This window comes from Pterocles gutturalis, unplaced genomic scaffold, assembly GCF_000699245.1.
Source record: "Pterocles gutturalis isolate BGI_N339 unplaced genomic scaffold, ASM69924v1 scaffold876, whole genome shotgun sequence".
NCBI classification, from domain to species: domain Eukaryota; kingdom Metazoa; phylum Chordata; class Aves; order Pterocliformes; family Pteroclidae; genus Pterocles; species Pterocles gutturalis.
This window is the reverse complement of record NW_010105183.1, coordinates 66,621-86,017: the sequence shown is the minus strand read 5'-3', so window position 1 is coordinate 86,017 and position 19,397 is coordinate 66,621. Positions and strand designations below refer to the sequence as shown.

Below are 19,397 nucleotides of genomic sequence, written 5' to 3'. Positions count from 1 at the left end.
TCAGTGCAATGACGGCCAAGCAGGTAAATTCACTGAAGGTTAAACTTCTGCCTAACAGACAGATACTGAGAAAACAGAAGATGTCATGTGCAGTTCTGTTCTTCATTTTTCAGCCTTCCTTCTCCAGGTGCAAACATTTTTGGTATCTGGTTTACTCCTCACTGTCACAAGCAGAGATGTACAAACAAGGCAAGGCTTTGCTTGATCTTTGCTTTGGTGTCTGGTTCAAAGACCACACACCACCAAGATTTGCATCCAAATCTGGCACAAACATTTGTGAGGTTGAAATCTCATTCTTACATGACTGTATATCCAAATAGGACCCTATAGTTCTACAACTGCCTTTCCATTCCCTAAAACAGCAGAGAGAATTTTTTAAAGTAATCATGATTTGCCAATTACTTTAATGCCAGAACCAGCATTAGTCCTGACACATAGTACTGAATAAGATACACAATTTTATTTTTTTTTTTACAAGCTAACATGTATGTTCATTCTGTATGGATTCACGTTCCCTGAATATTTACAAATCCATTCCCAAAACATTTGTATTTCTCCTTCTGATGAGATTTGTCAAAATATGCTTTAAGGAAGTTTAGACGACCGAGGTGACGAACAGTTTTTGAATCGCTTCCTTCGTTCCACTGCAGTTCGCAAGGCCTGAAGAATTAAATGTTTATTATTCAGGATGTTGTAGCTGCACAGGTTCAGCAACTTGTTGAAATTCTCTTCAGTATATGTAAGGAGACCAGTGCCAAAGGGAGCAACACAGTTGGACACATCTACTCTTCCCTGCTCCATCTCTGTGGGACCACGCTCCACATCTGAAGCAAAAACATAACAAAGTTCAACACAGCAATGTTACTGAGGTGGAAGACTCCTAACAGGCAATGCAAAATACACAGGAACAGCCACAAAAAACCTGAATCCTCTCCGGAAAATGGTTCAAGATTTAACCACTGGATAGATACTGCATCTGCTGCACTAACAAAACCCAGTACTTCACTGCTTGACTACAGTCACAGCTGATCCAGGATTGACTGGCAGAACAACTTTTCAATGGAAAATGCTTTCCTCTCTAAGTTAAAGTTTTCTGTAAGAATATTTCACTTTTGCAGTTTTGGAATTCTATATTTTTAACTTTCCCATTGGGTACTGAGATGACAGCTCCTTATATACCAATGGGTAGAAAGTGACACCAGGAAGCTCCTGGACTGGGAATTCTCCCTCTTAGGTGGCTGAGATTTTAAGTACATTCAGAAGGATAAATAAGATGATGAACTACATGAGGTCTTTTCCAACAAGCCGGTACACGGATTTTTGTTGGTTTTGAGGAATATTTGCTGGATCCAAGAACTCCATACTCTTTTAATAAGGATTCCGTACTACATTGGCAACAAGAAAATCGGAGTTGAAACATGCAAAAGTATCTGTTAACTGAAACTGAATTTGTCAGGTAATTTTTCTGGTGAAAGAGATCACTACATATTCTATTGCTGAACTAGAATAAATAACCTGGCAACTTCTCAAAAATGAGAGATATCAAAGCAGCTTGTTATCCTGGCAAATCCTTTCTTCATTATATGTTTTCAGCACTTTCTGTTCTCAAACTTTTTCATGTAAACAAAGTAACAAGAGGATTCTACCTTTGTCAAGAAAGTAAACGTAGTATCTCATTACAAGACTGTTAAGTGACAGTGTTAGTTACCAGTGGATGTAACTTACTAGCTGCTTCCCTTCCTTTACTATCCAAGTAAGCTGTCCTAGATGCCAGATAATGGGTTTTGCCCCAAGCTACAGCTACTTAAGCTTTTAATTTCAACACTCTTAAATTCAATCCCTGATTAGTTGGCCAACATTATATCCATCACAACAGGACTGTGTATATGACAACTTAGCCAACAGAGAAACTTACCCGCCTCTTGTTTTAGGAGGAGGAATTCAACAGATAAATTGGCTGTGACAACCTCAAAAAATGACTAATGCTGTTAACTTACTCGGTGCCTTGTATTTTTGGAAGGTATCACACACCAGTGGGAAATAGACCAAGACTGGTGCCTCTGAGCTATCCTCAAACACATAGCACTCCTTCAGGTGTTCCCGATCTTCCTGGCTCAGCTCCGTGCTGGGGAATGGGATCCCCTGCTCCAAACAGTACTCTGACAATAGGTCCAGTGGCTGGTTCAACAAAAAGAAGAGTTGCAACACAAAGAGAGGTTGAAATAAGGCTACCAAGTCTCATAACTGACATTTTGCTGTGTTGGCCAATCTGTGATTGATTTATAAGTTTATAAATAAGGCTAACTATGCACTGGAACAAGCATACCCTCTTGATTTTAATATATCTTGGGTAATAGCAATTTGGTTCATTTGCTAACACTGTACATTTATAAAGGAAGATTATTGTTTTCTGAAATTTATATGAAATTCAGATCACTTTTGTGATTTAGTGGACAGAGTAGAGGATTTAGATCAGAACATTTTGATTACACGTGGTATCTCAGATCACAGGTTCTTGAGTTTTTGCATTCAGTGCATCTAACAATCAATGTCTTCACGTCCTCCTACAAATAAATCATATTACTTTCAATCATATATACCCCTCGATGTTTCTTCAAACACAGCAAAACAGAAACTTGACTGAAACAAAAAAGAAAACTCCAAATTTTCATTCAAAAAATAGCAAAATAATGTATTAACTAATTACATTGTAAAAGTTACTTAACCAACTATTGAGGAACTAGGTACCGCAATGCCAAATCTGCACTGATAGACAGAACAGGTAATCTATGTGTCTGAGTCCACGCGCGTGTCCCAGTCACACACAGTGACATTATGGTCACAGTGTTGAATACTATCACTGATATGACCATTTAACTTAATAAAAACCAGATTGTTTTCTGAAAAGAAAAAAAAAAAAAGAGAGAGAAATGTGGAAATTCAGCTGCTGGATTCATACGGGTAAAGAATCACTACTTCAAAACATCACCAGAGTCTGTGATCCTCCGCTGTAATTCAAATGCAAAATGACATCCACTTTCCTCTCTGGCCTCAGAAGGGGTGGGCAGCTGGTGTTGATAAAGAAAGCTGTATCTACCAGCTTGAGGTAGTCACCCATTTCATTCAGCTGGTTGGGAGAAGAATCAAGCACTGTGTCTGAAAGTCAACAACTTGTATTATCAATTAATTACTGGAGGAGCAAGTCCATTTTTTTCCAAATCACCATAACAAGGAAAGAGGAAAAAGACATCCCACACCTACATTACTCTTTGACACAAAGCCCACAGTTAAATATTTTTCTTTCACACAATTTTAGCATCTATAGCTCAACTCTGAGATCAGTAAGAGCAGTTCTGAGACTCAGCTTCATCCAAAGTGATATATTAAGCTGCTTTTTCAACTGGTTATAAAGTTTTAAGTGGAAGCTGCAAGTAATTCTTTTGCAGCTTCTCCTAGGAAGAACAGAATTCAAGCAAGCCTGCTGCAGCTTTTCCCAGACAGAAACAAGACCAGCAGTAAAACATCTGAGGCTCAGCAAAACAAATTGCACAAACATCTTAATCAACTAATACTAATCAAAATTTGCCTTTATACTAAAACTTATCAAATAATTGTCCTCAGCAAGTATCAGCACTCAAATCACCTTCAAAGATGCATCCGAAACTATTTACTATTACCTTTCCACATGCAAAAGCTCTCATTCTCTAAATACTTGTTATGTAGCTGTAAGCCCTTGAGGAAATTATGGTAAGTTGAGACTACTGGCCTCCCCGTCATCATTTCTCGAAGAGTACTGGAAAGGCAGCCTTTGGGAATGGATAAGCAAGTTGCCTGTTCATGAGGTTTCTTGGGCAGAGCAGGCTGTTCCTCTGTAGGAAGAATGAGAAGAGGCTATATGTCTGCATTTGTTTAGAGTATTTCTCTGATACTAATAATAACAGAAAAAGAGGGGCTGGGGAGCCAAACCACTACAGCCCCATCTGTGATGGAACACACGTACTGCCAGGCAGACTGTTCTGGGCAGAGGTGGGTTTGTGTCACAGCATCACCTTCTTGTTTCCCATCTGCCCTCTCCTTCCCTAAAAGACTCATGGTCGCCCTTCTCATGACTAACAAAACCCCCCAGGGACGTTGCACAGCGAGAAATGTTTTTTCCTGTTTTCCAGCACAACTGTCTCCTGTTTTTCCTTCATTCCTAAAGGCTTGGTGTCCCCTAACCCAGAAAAAGGACACAAAACCAAACCCTTTACCAAATCACAGGTTTCACATTTCAGAGAGGTGTGAAGACAATGCAGATGTAAGTGAAAAGTAATCCAAATAACTCACCAATGTCATGCTCAGTGCCTCGGGTCCATCTGTGCCAGAAGTCCTCTGAATGACCCGAGAGGTAGACAGCATCCATAAAGTTATGGGAAAATATATTACTCCATGTGCCTTGAAAGTTTAAGGAAAAAAAAAGCCATACTTAATACCACTTTGAATTTTTAAAGCACAGCTACAGCAACCTACTTGGATTCAGCCTCTGTAGTTGTTTAACTTAGCACTAGTTCAGTTATGAAATATTATGAAGTCTGGTAAGAATACCAAATGCCATGCCATTCCACATAACGTCTGGCTCATGACTAGGCCACTTCAGAAACTTGGCCATTTATAAAAGTCTGACTGCGATTTTAAATACTTCAAAAGATCAGTTCTAGTGTGTCTGTTCTGTTTTGGTCTAACTGAAGAAGTTCAGCAAATTAAACATGTTTGTCTGAAGAATTTGCTTCTTCTTTTGTCACTTTTGGCTGGTTCATTTGAGATTTACATTGCATCAGATACATTATCTGGTGTACTAGTGTTACTAGTTGGAGACCAGTTGTTATTAGTCGGCTACACAGAGTTGACATCTATGTGGTTACAAAGGCGATGTTTTTCCGAGACAGTAAATCACCTTCCAAGAAGCAGATGCGGGACTCTGGAATCTTCTTCATCAGGCGACCCATGAAGAACTCACTACCAAAATCTTCTGAACGAACAAAGGCCCCATATTTCAGGAAACCCACCTCATAAGGCGTGAACTCCACCCACTCTGCAAATAAGGCATCAAGAAGGACTTATTGCAACCACCTGAACACATGTAAAAAGACCAGCTTACAGAATAAAAAGCTGGAAGAACAAAGCCTCTGGCTTCAGCATGTTGGTGACACGCAGTTCAAACCAACATGTTCTGAAACAAACAGGTGCCCTTCAATGTCTTGTGTGTTAGACTGGTGGATGCAAAAGCTAAATTCACCTCCTCCACTAACACTGTGAAAATCCATTCAGCTTGGGGTTCACATCCATTTCCATACTGGGAAGCAAAAGTTGGGGCTGAAAGTCCATCCATTGCTAAGGCCCTGCGCAAGATGTGGTGGTTTGAGTTCTGCTGAGCCAGCAACACCACCAGCTACCATTCATTCTTAGACTCTAGCTTCACAAGGCAGTGATTATCAAAAAAACTCTGACCAAAACCCACCCAAACCTTGCCTGAACACACTGGGACTGCAGACTGTGCCTAGAAGCAGATGATCAGGTTCAGTTGCAGGACCTCCTTCTTCATTTGGGCCACAAAACACCATGGAAATAATGATCAGCATCACTGATCAGGGCACAGAGCGCTGCCCCTCCTCAGACCCCTCTCTGGGATCTCTTGGACTACTTCTGCCTGGGCAGAAACCCCACCAGCTCAAAGAGGATGTGAAGAGCAGGTCGGGATGAAAGAGAGAAAGAGCAGCAGTGGTGGCTCTCGAGGCTGCCAGCAAAAGGCACCTCCACCCCTTGGAGGGCAGTGCTTTTGCACAGGTATCTCCCTACCACAGTATTAGGATGCATGTGTTTCACCCAAGTCAGAAGCCAGATGTGAAGACCGGGGAAAAAGAAATTATTTAAGATTTATTAGCTTGGACATACAGTAAAACCCTTTGGCATGCACCCAGCATTAAAGGGAAACTCCTTAGATTTCTAGAAGTATATATAATTATCCTCACCTTTAAAATCCAGAGTGCTGAAGTCATCTTTGACATTAAGGGACAGGTATACGGGCAGCGGATTCTGCCCCTGATTTACGGCCAGTTGCTGATCAGAGAGTTTGTGAGTACTTGCCTGTTTATAATGAACAGAATTAATTGTAAAGGATTAACATGATGCATGGACTTAATAAGGTATCTAAGCACGGACTATCAATGAAACATCTCCCAAACCTCATCAGATTCTGTTCTGTGTTGTTTGTGGTCATCGGTTGTTTGACCACACAAAAATGTTCATGTGTTATCTGCCATCAGCCTTCACTAAAGCATTAACACTGATACTTCGGGAAATTTTGAAAGGGGAGGTAGAATGAAACTGAGAGAAACTTGTCTGTGCAGTGACTAGGATATGACTTGCTTTCAGGAAAGATAAAGATATTTATCTGTCCTGGAGGTGCTGCAGATGAAAGTCACCCAGGGCCCATTCCATTCAATACAGCTTTGTTTGCTGTTGTGGCTATATACTCCTATGCCTGAACTTAGCTCTGTCAGAGCCACCTCGCCTCTGTATGTTACTAGAATGCTCATTTGATCTGAAATTAAAGATGGAAAAATCAGTTTAACACCTTGACTTTTTACATGCTCAGACATATCCCCTAGATGCTTACATGTTAGACTTACTGGGTTGTTTTTCTTCTAAAAAGCCAAAGACAGATCCCTCACAAGTTTTGAGCACCTTTCCTATAACTGAATTCAGAACTTTAGAGATGAAAAGTTATAAATCCTCTGGAATAAGGGATGGACATGTAATACCTGATCATGTAGCATACAATCAATGAAGAGTCCCCATAAATCTGCAAAGGACAGCTTGTGTCCCTCTTGCTTTCTTTGACAAAGCTCCTTTTCATAGTATTTCATATGATCCAACGAGAAACAGTGCAGCTTGCTTTTGATCACACGTTGCCTGATATCACCAACTGGCCCTCCGAGATCCTTCTGTGACCAATTTGCATCTTCATATAATTTTGCCATGGTCCTGGTAAAATAAAAACATACTGTGGTCCATCACTGGGTACGTGACAGTTCACGGGCTTAAGCCACACATAATGGTTTTGTTTCAGGATATGTGAGGCTCTCGCCCTCCAACTTTTACCTTGGAAGAGGAGTTCAAAGCTCAGGCAGGATTTAGACTATACAATTACATTTGTCCTGCAGGGGTACATTCAAAATCATCCCAGCTTGTTTCTTCTCAGAATCAAGAGAGTAATAAAGCAACAACCATAACTTAACACAAGCTTTTACTAGAAATACTCTTTGATCATCCAGGTTCAAGCTGCAGCTTCTGTCCAAGGCCAGTTCCCTCAGCTATTTCAGACTGTTTCAGCTGTGTGAAACATTAAGCAGGAGTTTAGCAACAAACGCTGCCCTGGACAAGTGTGAGAGCTCCCTCCTTGGGCATGCAGCAGGCAGGTCATCTCAGGCTCCAGAGGCAAAACGTTTTAAAGTCCTAGACCCTTGCTAGTCATGCAAGGAAATCAGCAATGTGCATGACGCTCCGTGTTTCTCAGGGCTTGTCTTTTAAGTTCTCCTTTTCAAAGCCATGTGAGAGTTGAGACAAACATTACAAGAGGACTTCTGCAGTGTGACATGCAGCTAGATAACCCAAGACACACACAAAGGAAGGGAAAACAATACTTCTCTACTTTCATTTCCTCATTGCTCTCAAGTGTGCTCGGGGATCAGGTCTGCATCCTCTCAGAGATTCAAGTCCCAAGGACTCCAGCTGCATTGCTTCTTTTGCACATCTGCAATCACCTTCTCTGACCCATGTTTAACATCTGATCTGTCTTCACTGACAATCCAAAGGTTTACTTCTCCCTCAGGAAGCAATCCCCATTTCTTACATTCCCAAGAAAATGCCAGCTTTTGGCCTACCAGGCCCTATTCCATCCCCTGGTGATAGCCATAAATAACCACTTTTCATTCAAAATTAAGCACTGAGACACCTCTACCCACCCCTGCAATCTTAACAGAGGAATCTTTTCTGCCAGGTAACTGGGAAATGAGAAATGGAGCTGAGCCACACAGAATTTTCATCAGAAATAAACATGTTCCCCACCCACTCTCTGTGCCAGGCACCAAGTTGATGACAGCAACAAGTCCATCCCCTAGGAGAACTCCTAATGCATGGCATGGCAGAAAGGCACATGTCTGAGCCATGGAACAGCTATGGGTGGGTTTGTCACCTACACTGAACTGCAGGGTAAACCATCCTGGCTTGTGCTCTTTAGTTTCTATAAACACTTCAGTGCAATTATAGAAATACAGTATTTCTCACTCAACATGTTTCTTGTAGCTAGAAGAAATAAGGGCTACGGCACTAAGCAGTCACAGGAAACGGGTGAGCACCAGATGGAAGCCAAGTCAATACCCTTCACCAGGTTATCACCCTGCTAACACAAACAGCAAGCACAAGCCCAACTCTCCTTACCATGTTATGGCAGATAAACCACTGATGTATGAGACACAGTCCAAAAGACCCAACTCCTGGAGAGCCAGAAGACTGCCAAACATAGCTGTCATGGACCGCACTCCTCCTGCTGCTGTCACGATTGCCACCACTGGCACCTGCTCAACACACAAAGGCACAGAGATGTTCACTACCAAATAAAATAGAGAAGTGATGGGCACACAGAAAAAGTAACAGCAATATTCCAATTCAGGTAAGTTTGGACTCAATTCACCCTCTCATGGCAGCACTTGAATGTGTGTTTGAGTTGTGTAAACTTTGGCAGGACTTAGCGTATGCTGAAAGCATCTTCCTGATTGGTGACGTTTTGGTGAGAAGCTGTAAGCGTGGCTCTTGTGTGACAATCTATTTGCAGATTTGTAAAGAGTCTTTTCTGGATGTTTTTCATTTTTCCTCATATTTTTCCCTCAAAACACATTTCAATTCCTGACTAAAACTGAGGTCAGAGGAGCAGAGCAAAAGCTGCCTGCCTAAGTTTTTCTTCCTCCAAGTTTATATACAACATTTTATATTATGCAGGCAGATGGTGCCAAGCTTTATAGATTTATTTTTAACATCCTCTTTGTTACCCACATTATCTCCCCCTTCCTTGACATCAATGCCATATGCAATTTGGTCTTTCCTCAGGTATGCAGGAATTCTGTTAGCCATCCTCCCTTTGCCCCACAGGCAGCCCTTAACAAAAACTGAAACAACACATTTCTTCAGTTTCAGGAACATATCCCGCCATTACCTTTATTGCCATTGTATTTTACTGTCTACTTTGGGGTTTTCGTTTTTGTTTTTTAATTAATGTAATTCAACAACCCTTTATTCTAATTTAATAATAACCAGTCCTATTGTACTGAAGTTCATGAGCACTTGGACTTGGCTGACAAACACTGTCCTGCACACCACATCAAGGGATGGGTGTGCTGGGAACCTAACAGAGCAACGGAAAAAATCCCACACAGGACAGCAAAAGAATGTCTCCCTGGCTCTTGCTCTGAGCACCACAGCCCCATAACGGATTACTGTCCTGCAGCAACAGAGCAGCTACCTCTGAGTCCAGGGATGCCCAGGAGACGAGAAAGTAAGAGGTAACACACTGAAAACTCCACAAGACAGACGCTGCTGCACCACTGTGCTAAGGGAGAGTCGCAGCCTTCCTCTGAGCCTTGCGTAGCAGCAGCAAAAGGGAGAGGTGCCAAACTGAGGAGAAATGGTCTCAGTCCTAGCAACCAGATTTTATCATGCTTGGTTATACATACATTCATCTCAACACAAACGTCCTTTGGGCGTCCCTGAGTGAGGATGGAGGTTGGTGGAGAATAAAGGAGCTGTAACTGACCTCCTGACAGTTCCTCTTTCATCCTCTGTGACAAAAGTTCTTGGATATGATCTTAGGTGTAAGTGACAATCTGGCCTACACATTTTAGTCTAGAGGATGTGGAGGAGCTATATGGGTAGTCATGCAAGTACATGACATCCACGTCATTCAAAGTGAGACAGAATACTTTAAGTCGTCAAGATGCTGTCCCACATACCTCGTCCTCCTGCAGGTCTTCATCCAGCTGAAGAAGATTTTTCAGAGCAGCAGCAACCACCTTCTTCCTTTTACAGATGAAATCCTGCTCCTCTGCACATAGGTCAAACCCCAACCGCAAATCTAAATTCTTGTAACTAAAGGATAAGAACAGAACAAAACACTCTACCCGTAAGCCATTTCTAGAGCTACTGCTTGAGACACCAAGCAAAACCAGCAACAAAAATAAACCATTTTAAAGAAAGGCTACTTCCATGCACGTAAAGGTTCCTCTATGCAAACAAATGCAGGAATACGGATATCACAGGCCCTGTATTTCTGCCTTTCTGGGGAGATTTTAGACCAGAATCATGTCCTGAACTCTTTCACACAATCATGAGAATGTTAAACAAGTCAAATTCTCTGCTGATTAAAAACAAGGAACATAACTGAATTCAAGCTGTTTCACACTGAGCTCTGAAATTTGGATGTTCTCTTGCTATCTATGTGTTTCCTGAGGAGCAGAAGGGGCCTAAGCAGTTACTTAAACTTAACATGCTTTAGGCAAAATGACCCTAATACCATGTTAGGCTTATCTGTACCTGTGCTGTACATACTTGAGTCAGAAGATCTCTCTTAAGTGTATCCCTCCATATCTGTACATGATGATGAACACCACGAGCATCATGAATTCTATAGCTTCTATTTTCACAGGGCTACTCTTTCAGGGTTTTTCAGTCAAAAGGTTATTTTGTCCCTTTTGTGACTCAGCATTAATACTCAGCAAAAACCTCTGATTTATCATTTCAGTCTGCAATTACTGCTTGCATTGTAGCTAGCTAATCAGTAGGGGGTAATGTTGCCCTTCAGAAAATTACCGCAAACCAGTCAAGAAATTAATGGCTGTCTGCTTGTTTGATTGAAAAAGGACCTGCAGAGGACTAGTAAATGCATAACACATACATGCATATCTATTATAGATAAAGGTTACAAGATCGAAGGATTATTAAGTATCAAAAGTAGGAATCATCAACACTAGGAAAAACATTGTGACTGGTTATATCCCATGAATACCTACCACCTATTCTAGGCTGAACTCTTTACCGACAAATTTAAAAGCATATATAATTTTATTAACCCTTCCCCCTTTTTGAGTCTTCTTCAACCAATTACAATCTTTATTACTGGTTTCAAAATGAGCTTGTTTAAGCTGTAGCTTCCTTTTTTCTAAAGATGACACTACAAAAAGACAGGAGATAGCTTAGCAAACATCCAAAAGAAATAAGATTTACCCATCTTCTTCCTTCACAGACACCTCGTAAGATTCACCCTGAGAATCAAGAATGAAAACACCATCAATTTTAAATAGAATTGAAAGTTGGCAAAAGAAAGTTTTACAGTACTAGTAATTACTCAGATATATAGCCTAGTGATAAATCTTTGGTCTCTTCTCAGACCTTCTGCACACACTCATCACTAGGATCCTGCTTTTAAAATACTTGTAAAGCAATCAGCAATTCTGAATATGCTACTTTTTCCCTGAATAATAGTTACATGCTTTCAAGTGTATTCAGAGCTGAGCATACATATACTCAGCTGGTACATTTTTAATAACAAAATTAATAATGGACCAGGTATCGCATAGATACAGCTTACATTTGTTGAAATAATTTCAAATGCTGTCAATGGTTACTCACTCTCATCAATGTCACTTTCTTTCCAATGTCCAGAGAATGCAGAGGCACAACCAGGGAACTACTTACATCCATCTCCCTCCTAGCTGAGCCATGCTGAATTACAGTGGGGGAAAAAAACTGTTATAAGGAGAAAGTTATTTACAACCCATAAGCACAAATCTATCAGAGAAAGGCTAATTCATTGTGCTGCTCCCAAAAGTTACTCTAGCCGTTATCACTGTGCACGAGCAAAACATACAACACAGACAAAGCGCTCCTTTGGCAGCGTCATGTGCAGTCTGGGTTGACTGTGCTTGACGTAGTGGAACTTGGTGGTTCCACGGCCTCCCCGGCCGCAGCGAGGTCCTATGGAAACATCCCGGACTTCTTCATAGGATCCTTTCATCATGAACTTGAAATCTCTCCCTAAGAAAAAGCAGCAAACCACACAGAAACGTTAACTGCGTCTGGCCCCGAAAAACAACAAATAAAATGCTCCAAGTAAACTTTCAGCCTTAGTGCAATCAACATTAATTTGGGCCACAATGTTTTTCCTCCTCCACAATCAGTGTGAACAAGAATCAGACTGAAAAAGCAACAAAAGACCAGGTGCAGCATTGCAACTTCTGCCTGACAAGTGTCAGAGAGCATGTGTTAGACCAGGGGATGCCACTGGCAGCTTTGACACCCCCCAAGTTTCCACCACAGTCTCTCCACTCCTGATAAATTGTCTCCCCCCTCTTTTACTACCTGCTCTCATCACAGGTATTTCCATTCCATCACATTGCCGTGATGTTTCTGAGTTTCTCAGCCACCTCCACAGTTTCCCTTAGGCTACACAGCTACATCATCTCCAAATGATTATCACTATCAGCAAGTAGGTAATTCAGGAAACATCTCAAACCCTGAGCAGCCCTCATACTGAGGCCGCCAAAATGGATCACACAGTTATTTTGATTCAGCTGCATCTTCCATTGCACAAAAAGCAGTGACAAATGATGTAAACCTGTAACCTCACTTGTGTAAGGGCTCTTCATTTTTGTTTCATCCACCTGTACTTCCCAACAGGAAACTTCACGAGACTGGAAGAGAAAAGCAACAAAATCACTGGTCACAGAAACAGTTCAGGATCCTCACTGAGGATCCAGGGGTCCTGCGGAGACACCAGGCTTGGCCACGATGTCCTATGAACATGAAGAAATTGCAGAGCGATGCAAGCCATGCAAGCAATACTGTGGTTAATGGAGCTAAGATAGCTGGGGACCTGTCCCATTACACTTAAATACCATTCAGTCCCCAGCAGTTAACACACAGAATTTTTCTCCCCACCTAGACCACGCTTTTACTTTTGTCTACAGAAGAGGGAGCTGAAGGAGACCTACAACTCTGCAGAACAACTGAACAGATGGGCCTGTGCCTTAAGACCTTTGGGATGAAGCTGAAACTTCCCAAGAGTTAGGAGACGGTAGCAGCCCAGGAGCATTGCGCTGTACTTTGGACATGGTGTGAAAAGAGCCTCCGACTCCAAGACAGACATTCAGTGATAAACTCTGCAGTGACACTGGATTCATTCCCTTCTCAAATTTCCTTGTTTGCTGCCATTTCACCAGTGAGAAGCTCACTGGCACCGTGGCAGAGTTCCACTCCAAACCTCTCCCAATGCAGGATGCACTACAAGCATGAACAAATTGAAAATTTTCCAGCCACACCTGCATCTCATCTGAAAAAGAATAAAGGCCATGCCTAAAGGCATAGTTCTTCCAACTATATATATCCTTCAGTTCTGCCCCACTGTAAGAGCATAAGCATAAAAAAAATTAAAACCGTTACCACTAGTACGCCATTAGTAATGATGTTTTCAGATACACCTGGACTGAAAAACAAAAAGGAAAAGGTTTATTTAAGGTTAGGTACACAAGCAATAATCTTTTAAATGCAAATAGTTCTTTGCAGCTAGAAAAACTGAGCTCAAAGTGCCACCACCACTTCTATCTTCCACCTCTGTCCCGTGCTCGCTGCCAGGTCAGTCCCATAGCTCCTAGGGACACACTTTCTAACTTCCCCTGATCAGCATCACCTCTCCTGGGGCTGAATTACAAAACAAACACCCACCCTCAGCTATAAATAGTGAGACTGTCACTCAGGGAAAGATTTCACCAGATTCAGGAGAGAAAAGCAACCATGGGGAAGATGCTGGGATGGGATGTCTGAGCACAGGTACATGGAACCACTTCCCCAATGCTCTGTGACCACTCCCTAAAATATGAAGTTTTCTGATGACAAATTCTGTAATATTTAAGCTTTACTCACATGTTTTCCAGTAGAAATTCCACTTCCAGTTCTTCCTGTTTCTGAAAATAAGAATTATTTTTTATTAAGGAAAAAGAAACAATATTTTTATTTCCTTTGATAGAGTTCTGATTATTTTGTACAACCCTCCCTTGCATGGCTTTGCTATTCCCACACCTACTGTTCTACTGTTTAGAAATCAACTGTCCCCACAAGTGGAAGAGGAGAGTAAATATCACGGAATAGGGGGTGAAGATCCTGTTATTCTTTTATTAGTAGGAAGAGACATGGGTCAATCAATGCTGAGGAAGGGAGGTATAACAGGTGAACGATGTAGAACGTACTTGAAAATGAATGGACCCAGGTGGTGAGTATGTCTGGGTTAAAACAAAAGAATCTGCAGAGTATAGCAACTAACACAAAAAAGGTGAGAAAAGAGACCAACTTGGAAAATGAAAATTGCCAGGGTGAAGGGGAAAAGACTGAAGAAGGAAGACTGAAGCTGTGAAGAGGAATGAGGGCAAGAGCTCACAAGGGCCAGATCAAGATGGAAAAGGGGGAAGAGTGTAAGAGCAGGGCACAGCAACAGAAGAAAAGAGTAACACATCAACAACATAAGAGGGACTGAATAACTGTATTACTTTACTGCAGCCATTTGCTGAATCAGTCTGTATGGGACACAGCCAATCCAGGAAATACTGCACAAAAACAGACATCAGGTAGATCTTCTCTATCACCCACAGGGAGGACAACACTAATTATTGGAAGATATAAATCTTTTTCTGACAAGTGGCAGTAAAATGTTTCATTCATATTCAGAAGAACTAACCTTTACTGCCAAACATCCCTACAGTGTGGCTGCACAGCGTACTTTAGCTTTGTGAAGAGACCGTGAAAACCATGTCAAGTCTGATAAAGTAGCCAAGGCAAAATCATCACTACAGGAAAGGTGAAAAGTGAGTGGCTTCGTATTTTACAAGTTCATGTCAGTAAATGAGACGTCTCAGGGGGCTTCTCTGAGAGCTGGATCTGTGGCATGTAACCCAGCAGCAGGCGGTTCTGCTTGCTCATTTCTCCCAAAGTCTCTGTTTCATGAGAATTAGGGTGGTGGCAACAGTTTGTAACAGAAGGCTGAGGAATGGATTTTAGAAAGCAGACACCTTACAGAGATGCAAGACAGACCTTATGAAGCATCAGATTGCGACCAGTCTATACTATCCAAACTCACTGATGATCTGTTCCAAATTTGTTCAAAGAACAGCAGAAACAACGTTCAGGAGACCCTGGCTTATAACATCTGCATAACTGTGCCTTATGTTCCCATCCTTCTTATGCTTTTGTACACACACTCACACAAATTATATTTCCATTAAGTCCCATTCACATTTTTGTGGGTGAAAAACCTGGAGCAAAGCAATGGAACGACTTGTTAGACCACACAGCGAGCAAGAGGCACGGCAGGAAGCAACCGTGATGCTCTGACATGACCCATCCAGCCTGCACAGCCCTCCTCTCAAGATATCTTGGTAGACAAAAGAAATCATTATGGGCAGAGGTGGCAGTACTGCCTATTATTAAGGCTGCCGAGCATGTTCCATTACGAAGTTACTTAAAAAAAAAAAATTACCCCTAAGTGTTCTAAAAATCCACACACAGACCATAACCTGCAACGCCTCCCAGGCGCCTGAGAAGGACTCGTGATCTGAGGAAGGATGGCTGGACCAAGGCGTTCCTGAGACACAGCTCACCTTGTCTTATCTCCCCAACTTCCACTTTGCTAAACCAATGGGTTAAACCAACTCTGCACATGCCTCAGAGCAATCTCACGGCTTGAGCCACACCTCAGATGATCTCAGTCACATGAGGCTTATTCTAAGAAAGGCCAGAGCCATCTGGAGCAGGTATACTGAAATACTTATTAAGGAATAGCTTCCTAGAAGAGTAAACACTCTCCAAAGCAACAAGAATCTAAAGAACAGACTAGAGGGTTTTCTGGACAGCCTGTCTGACACAGTGGTTTAGAAGTAAACAGAGCACACACAATGCCTAGGAACTGTAAACTCAAGCCCTTGTCAAAAGTGTGAAAAAACACGAGTCTCGTTATTACACAGCCTCCAAGCAGAGAAGGCGCGATATTTCATGGAAAGTCATCTGAGTACATCTTTTGCTCTCTTAAAAATGAATGAGCATTTCGTTTCTTTATCCCCTCTTCAATACAATCACACACAACATTCTCTGAGACACATGCAGCAAATAAGTCTCCTGGGTCACACATAGACCTAGAAGAAAAGAAAAAAAAACACTGAGGAGATTGTCTTTCTTCAAGCCCTACATATTCTGTGCTGGATCAGCCCCTCGAAAAGAATTTTGTATTCCTGTAACAAAAGATCATAAACAGACTTGCTGTGAAGTTTTAATTAAAAATAAAAAGTTATCGTTTACTAGAAAGAGCAAACGAAACTGAGATATTTTCATGAGAATATAATCATTCAACAATCATATTGCCTAAAAGCGCAGGACAGAATCTCTGGTAAAGCTGAGAGGAGGTACCCCTGTGAGCTATTGGCCAAAGTGTTGGGGCAGCTGCCCAGAAAGGGGGCCAGGTTTGACCCCATCCCTGCTCTGTCAGTCTCCTACAACAGCAATGAGTTCTCTAACCATCAGCTTCTTCATTGTTGACTCTTGCTCTTTTTGTTTTTTTCCAAAAGACATTTGTGGAAAAAAAATTTTAGAATAGGAAAGCCATTTTGCATCTAATTGCAATCACAACAGAGTGATGACTGTTTCTGCCCCTTCCTAAACCCTGAGCATTTAAATTCATGCTTTAATAAATCCTTTTAACAAAGTCTTTGTGTGCGAGAACAACTCTGATGTTAATATAGGTAGTAGCTCGGGACAAAATTCTGATCAAGAGTACTATTTTGTCTGTCCACTTAATTTCACTCATCTTTTCATTTCTCACCTCTGGATTCAACTCAAAACTCAAGTGAACTTTTTCTCCAGGTTGGATTCTAGCTACATCAAAGCGAACAGTCAAAAGCTGGTCATCTGGTGTGAAAGTATCCTCATCACAGACTGTCAGCTCCAGGATGTTCTGAGAAGAGAGGCAGAGAGGATGTAAATGCCATATTCTGGGACTACTGACCCCAAAAGGAAGGTCTAGCAAGAGTCAGCATGCAGCCACCGTGTTGTTCAGTGCGGACAGACTCCTGCGACAGCGTGGAGCTCAGATGGCTGCAGAAGCCTCTGCTCAGTTACGCAGCCCCTGTGGCTTGGACTGCAAAGGCAGGGACTGACCCTAGAAGAGGTAAATCAACAGATTTGGAAATGAAAAAGAGCTCAAAAGAAAGGCAGCGTGACACACATGATGCTATTATGCACTGCACAGGATACAGATTACACATGCTGTTCATCACGACCCTTCACCTGTGGATTCAAAATTACTATCTTTAGAAATTTCAGCATATCAGCAGAAAGTAACAATAGAGGGTAGACTCTCAGCCCTTTACAGTGGGAAGGTAAAGCACATTAAATCCTGTTAAAAGATTTTGAGTTAAATTGCAGTGATTTCCCTTGCATTTCCTCAGGGCTCAGCTTACCCACAGCGGTGCAAGAAGACATCGTACTATCAAGCCACAGGAAACTGATCCCATGTCTAGATCTCGTATCACTCACATTCAACTTTATTCCAGATGATCCATAACCCTTTCAGCTCACATTCATTCAAACCATGGGACAGGCATGACTCTAAGTCTATACATCAGAAATAGGTTTCATTTCTTGCAGCCCACTAGGCTTTTGAAAACATGCTTCTTTAGTGATGGAGTGGTTGGTATTAAAAGGTGGGGTTGTTTTTCTTTTTTTAAAAAACAGCAGTAAGTTATGGTACCTCTTATACTTTACAAACAATGTCACTGTTACCATATAAAGCAGATAATACAAACATAATTTGGTTTGGAGGTTACATATAAGAAAATATTACCAATCATCTAAAGAATTTATAAAACCTCCCATCCAATTCCTGGAGCTTAAAAGATGAGAGAACCAGTCAGGACACCAGAGAATCCATACCTAGGCTCACATATTTACTTTCTGGTAGGAAACAGCATCTCACGCAGTCTCTGATGCTTTCTGCATCTTTCCATTGCCATCCTATTCCTCAGCATAACAGAGTTCAAGCCTCTGTGTAAGCCTCAAGGCTCTCGTAAAGAGTCTGCAAGCAGCAGGTGAAGATATCCCCTTTAGGAAGCATCTGCTCACTATCACAGGGGCACATCCTACCTTTACTTCTCTTTGTATCATGAAGTGGAAGGTTTCATTCCAAACAGGGTTTCCGCAGTTGCATACAGTTCTTGTTTGGGCTTCCCAGCATGAAGCTGTTGGCAGCCACAGCTTCACGTAGCAATCAGTTTGGCTCACTGCGTTAACAAAAAGATGTATACAAGTAGCACAGCAGTACTTTTTTCATTATGTCTTTTGCCCAGTCAGGGGAAATAAAAGATCAACCTCTGAGAAGTCATAAATATTTCACTATACACAAAAGAAAACATTCTAAATTTAAAGTTATTTAATATTTCTATCTAAACTTATGTCAATTCCAAACAAAAGTCAATTTTAAATCACAAATACTCTTCGGTAAAAAAAAACACAAATATTCTATTTCAACAGCACTGAACTGAAACATTCTGCTCTTCTAATTTTTTACTTCTATTTTCAAATATTTGCCAGGCTCCAAGGAACGTCATATATGACTTCACTTCCTGAAACTTCACTTTAAAAAAAAAAATAAGAATTTAGTTTTGGGGATTTTTTGGACCTACTTCTAATTGCCATGTACAAGTCATTCACAGTGAAATAGCAACGCAGAGACAAACACAGCAGCACCCAATACAACTACTGATTTTTCCTATATCTTTCACAAAGGTTCCCCTTTCAGAAGGGAAATGGGCAACCCGTGGATAGAGAGACACTGAAGAGTTAGGGAATAAGAAATATCATGGAGCAGCCCATGAACGGAAGGATAACATCCTTCCCAACATAGAATAGAAATTCTATCTCATTTCTCTTGTTAACTGTTTTCTAAATTATTGTAAATGAGCCTAAACAAAGATGAAAATAGATACAACTTCTTCAGCCAAAGAACCTGAGACAGTACTGTAATCCTAGCAGCAGGTGTACAAGAGCATTAAATTCAGGTGACAGTGACTTTCTTGCTAACCTATAAACGTGCCATCATTGATACTTACACAGGTCTGCTTTGCGGAGATTTCTCATGCTTAAAATTTTTACAGTAAGCCAGCACAACTGAGGGACTTCTGGCTGCAGAACAATGAGAAAAATACCGTCACTATTAGCAAATAGCTCAGATATAACTAATACCACCTATTCTACAGCATAGCACAGAGGAAGAC

The 19,397-nt window shown here is 41.4% G+C and overlaps 1 protein-coding gene across 1 annotated transcript; it reads right to left on the bottom strand.

Annotated features, from left to right (window-relative positions):
* Nucleotides 1–585: 585 nt before the first annotated feature.
* LOC104471789 (cytosolic phospholipase A2 epsilon-like) lies at nucleotides 586–19,275 on the bottom strand. Its single transcript, XM_010087270.1, has 17 exons — nucleotides 19,233–19,275; nucleotides 18,268–18,404; nucleotides 16,949–17,080; nucleotides 12,716–12,779; nucleotides 11,957–12,123; nucleotides 11,719–11,811; nucleotides 11,314–11,351; nucleotides 10,044–10,179; nucleotides 8,479–8,615; nucleotides 6,801–7,023; nucleotides 6,009–6,123; nucleotides 4,934–5,071; nucleotides 4,327–4,434; nucleotides 3,678–3,869; nucleotides 2,990–3,156; nucleotides 1,998–2,178; nucleotides 586–824 (listed from the first exon to the last, which is right to left on the bottom strand). The coding sequence occupies exons 1-17, from the start codon at nucleotides 19,258–19,260 to the stop codon at nucleotides 586–588; spliced, it is 2,295 nt and encodes a 764-aa protein (XP_010085572.1). The 5' UTR covers nucleotides 19,261–19,275.
* Between the last annotated feature and the right edge of the window lie 122 nt (nucleotides 19,276–19,397).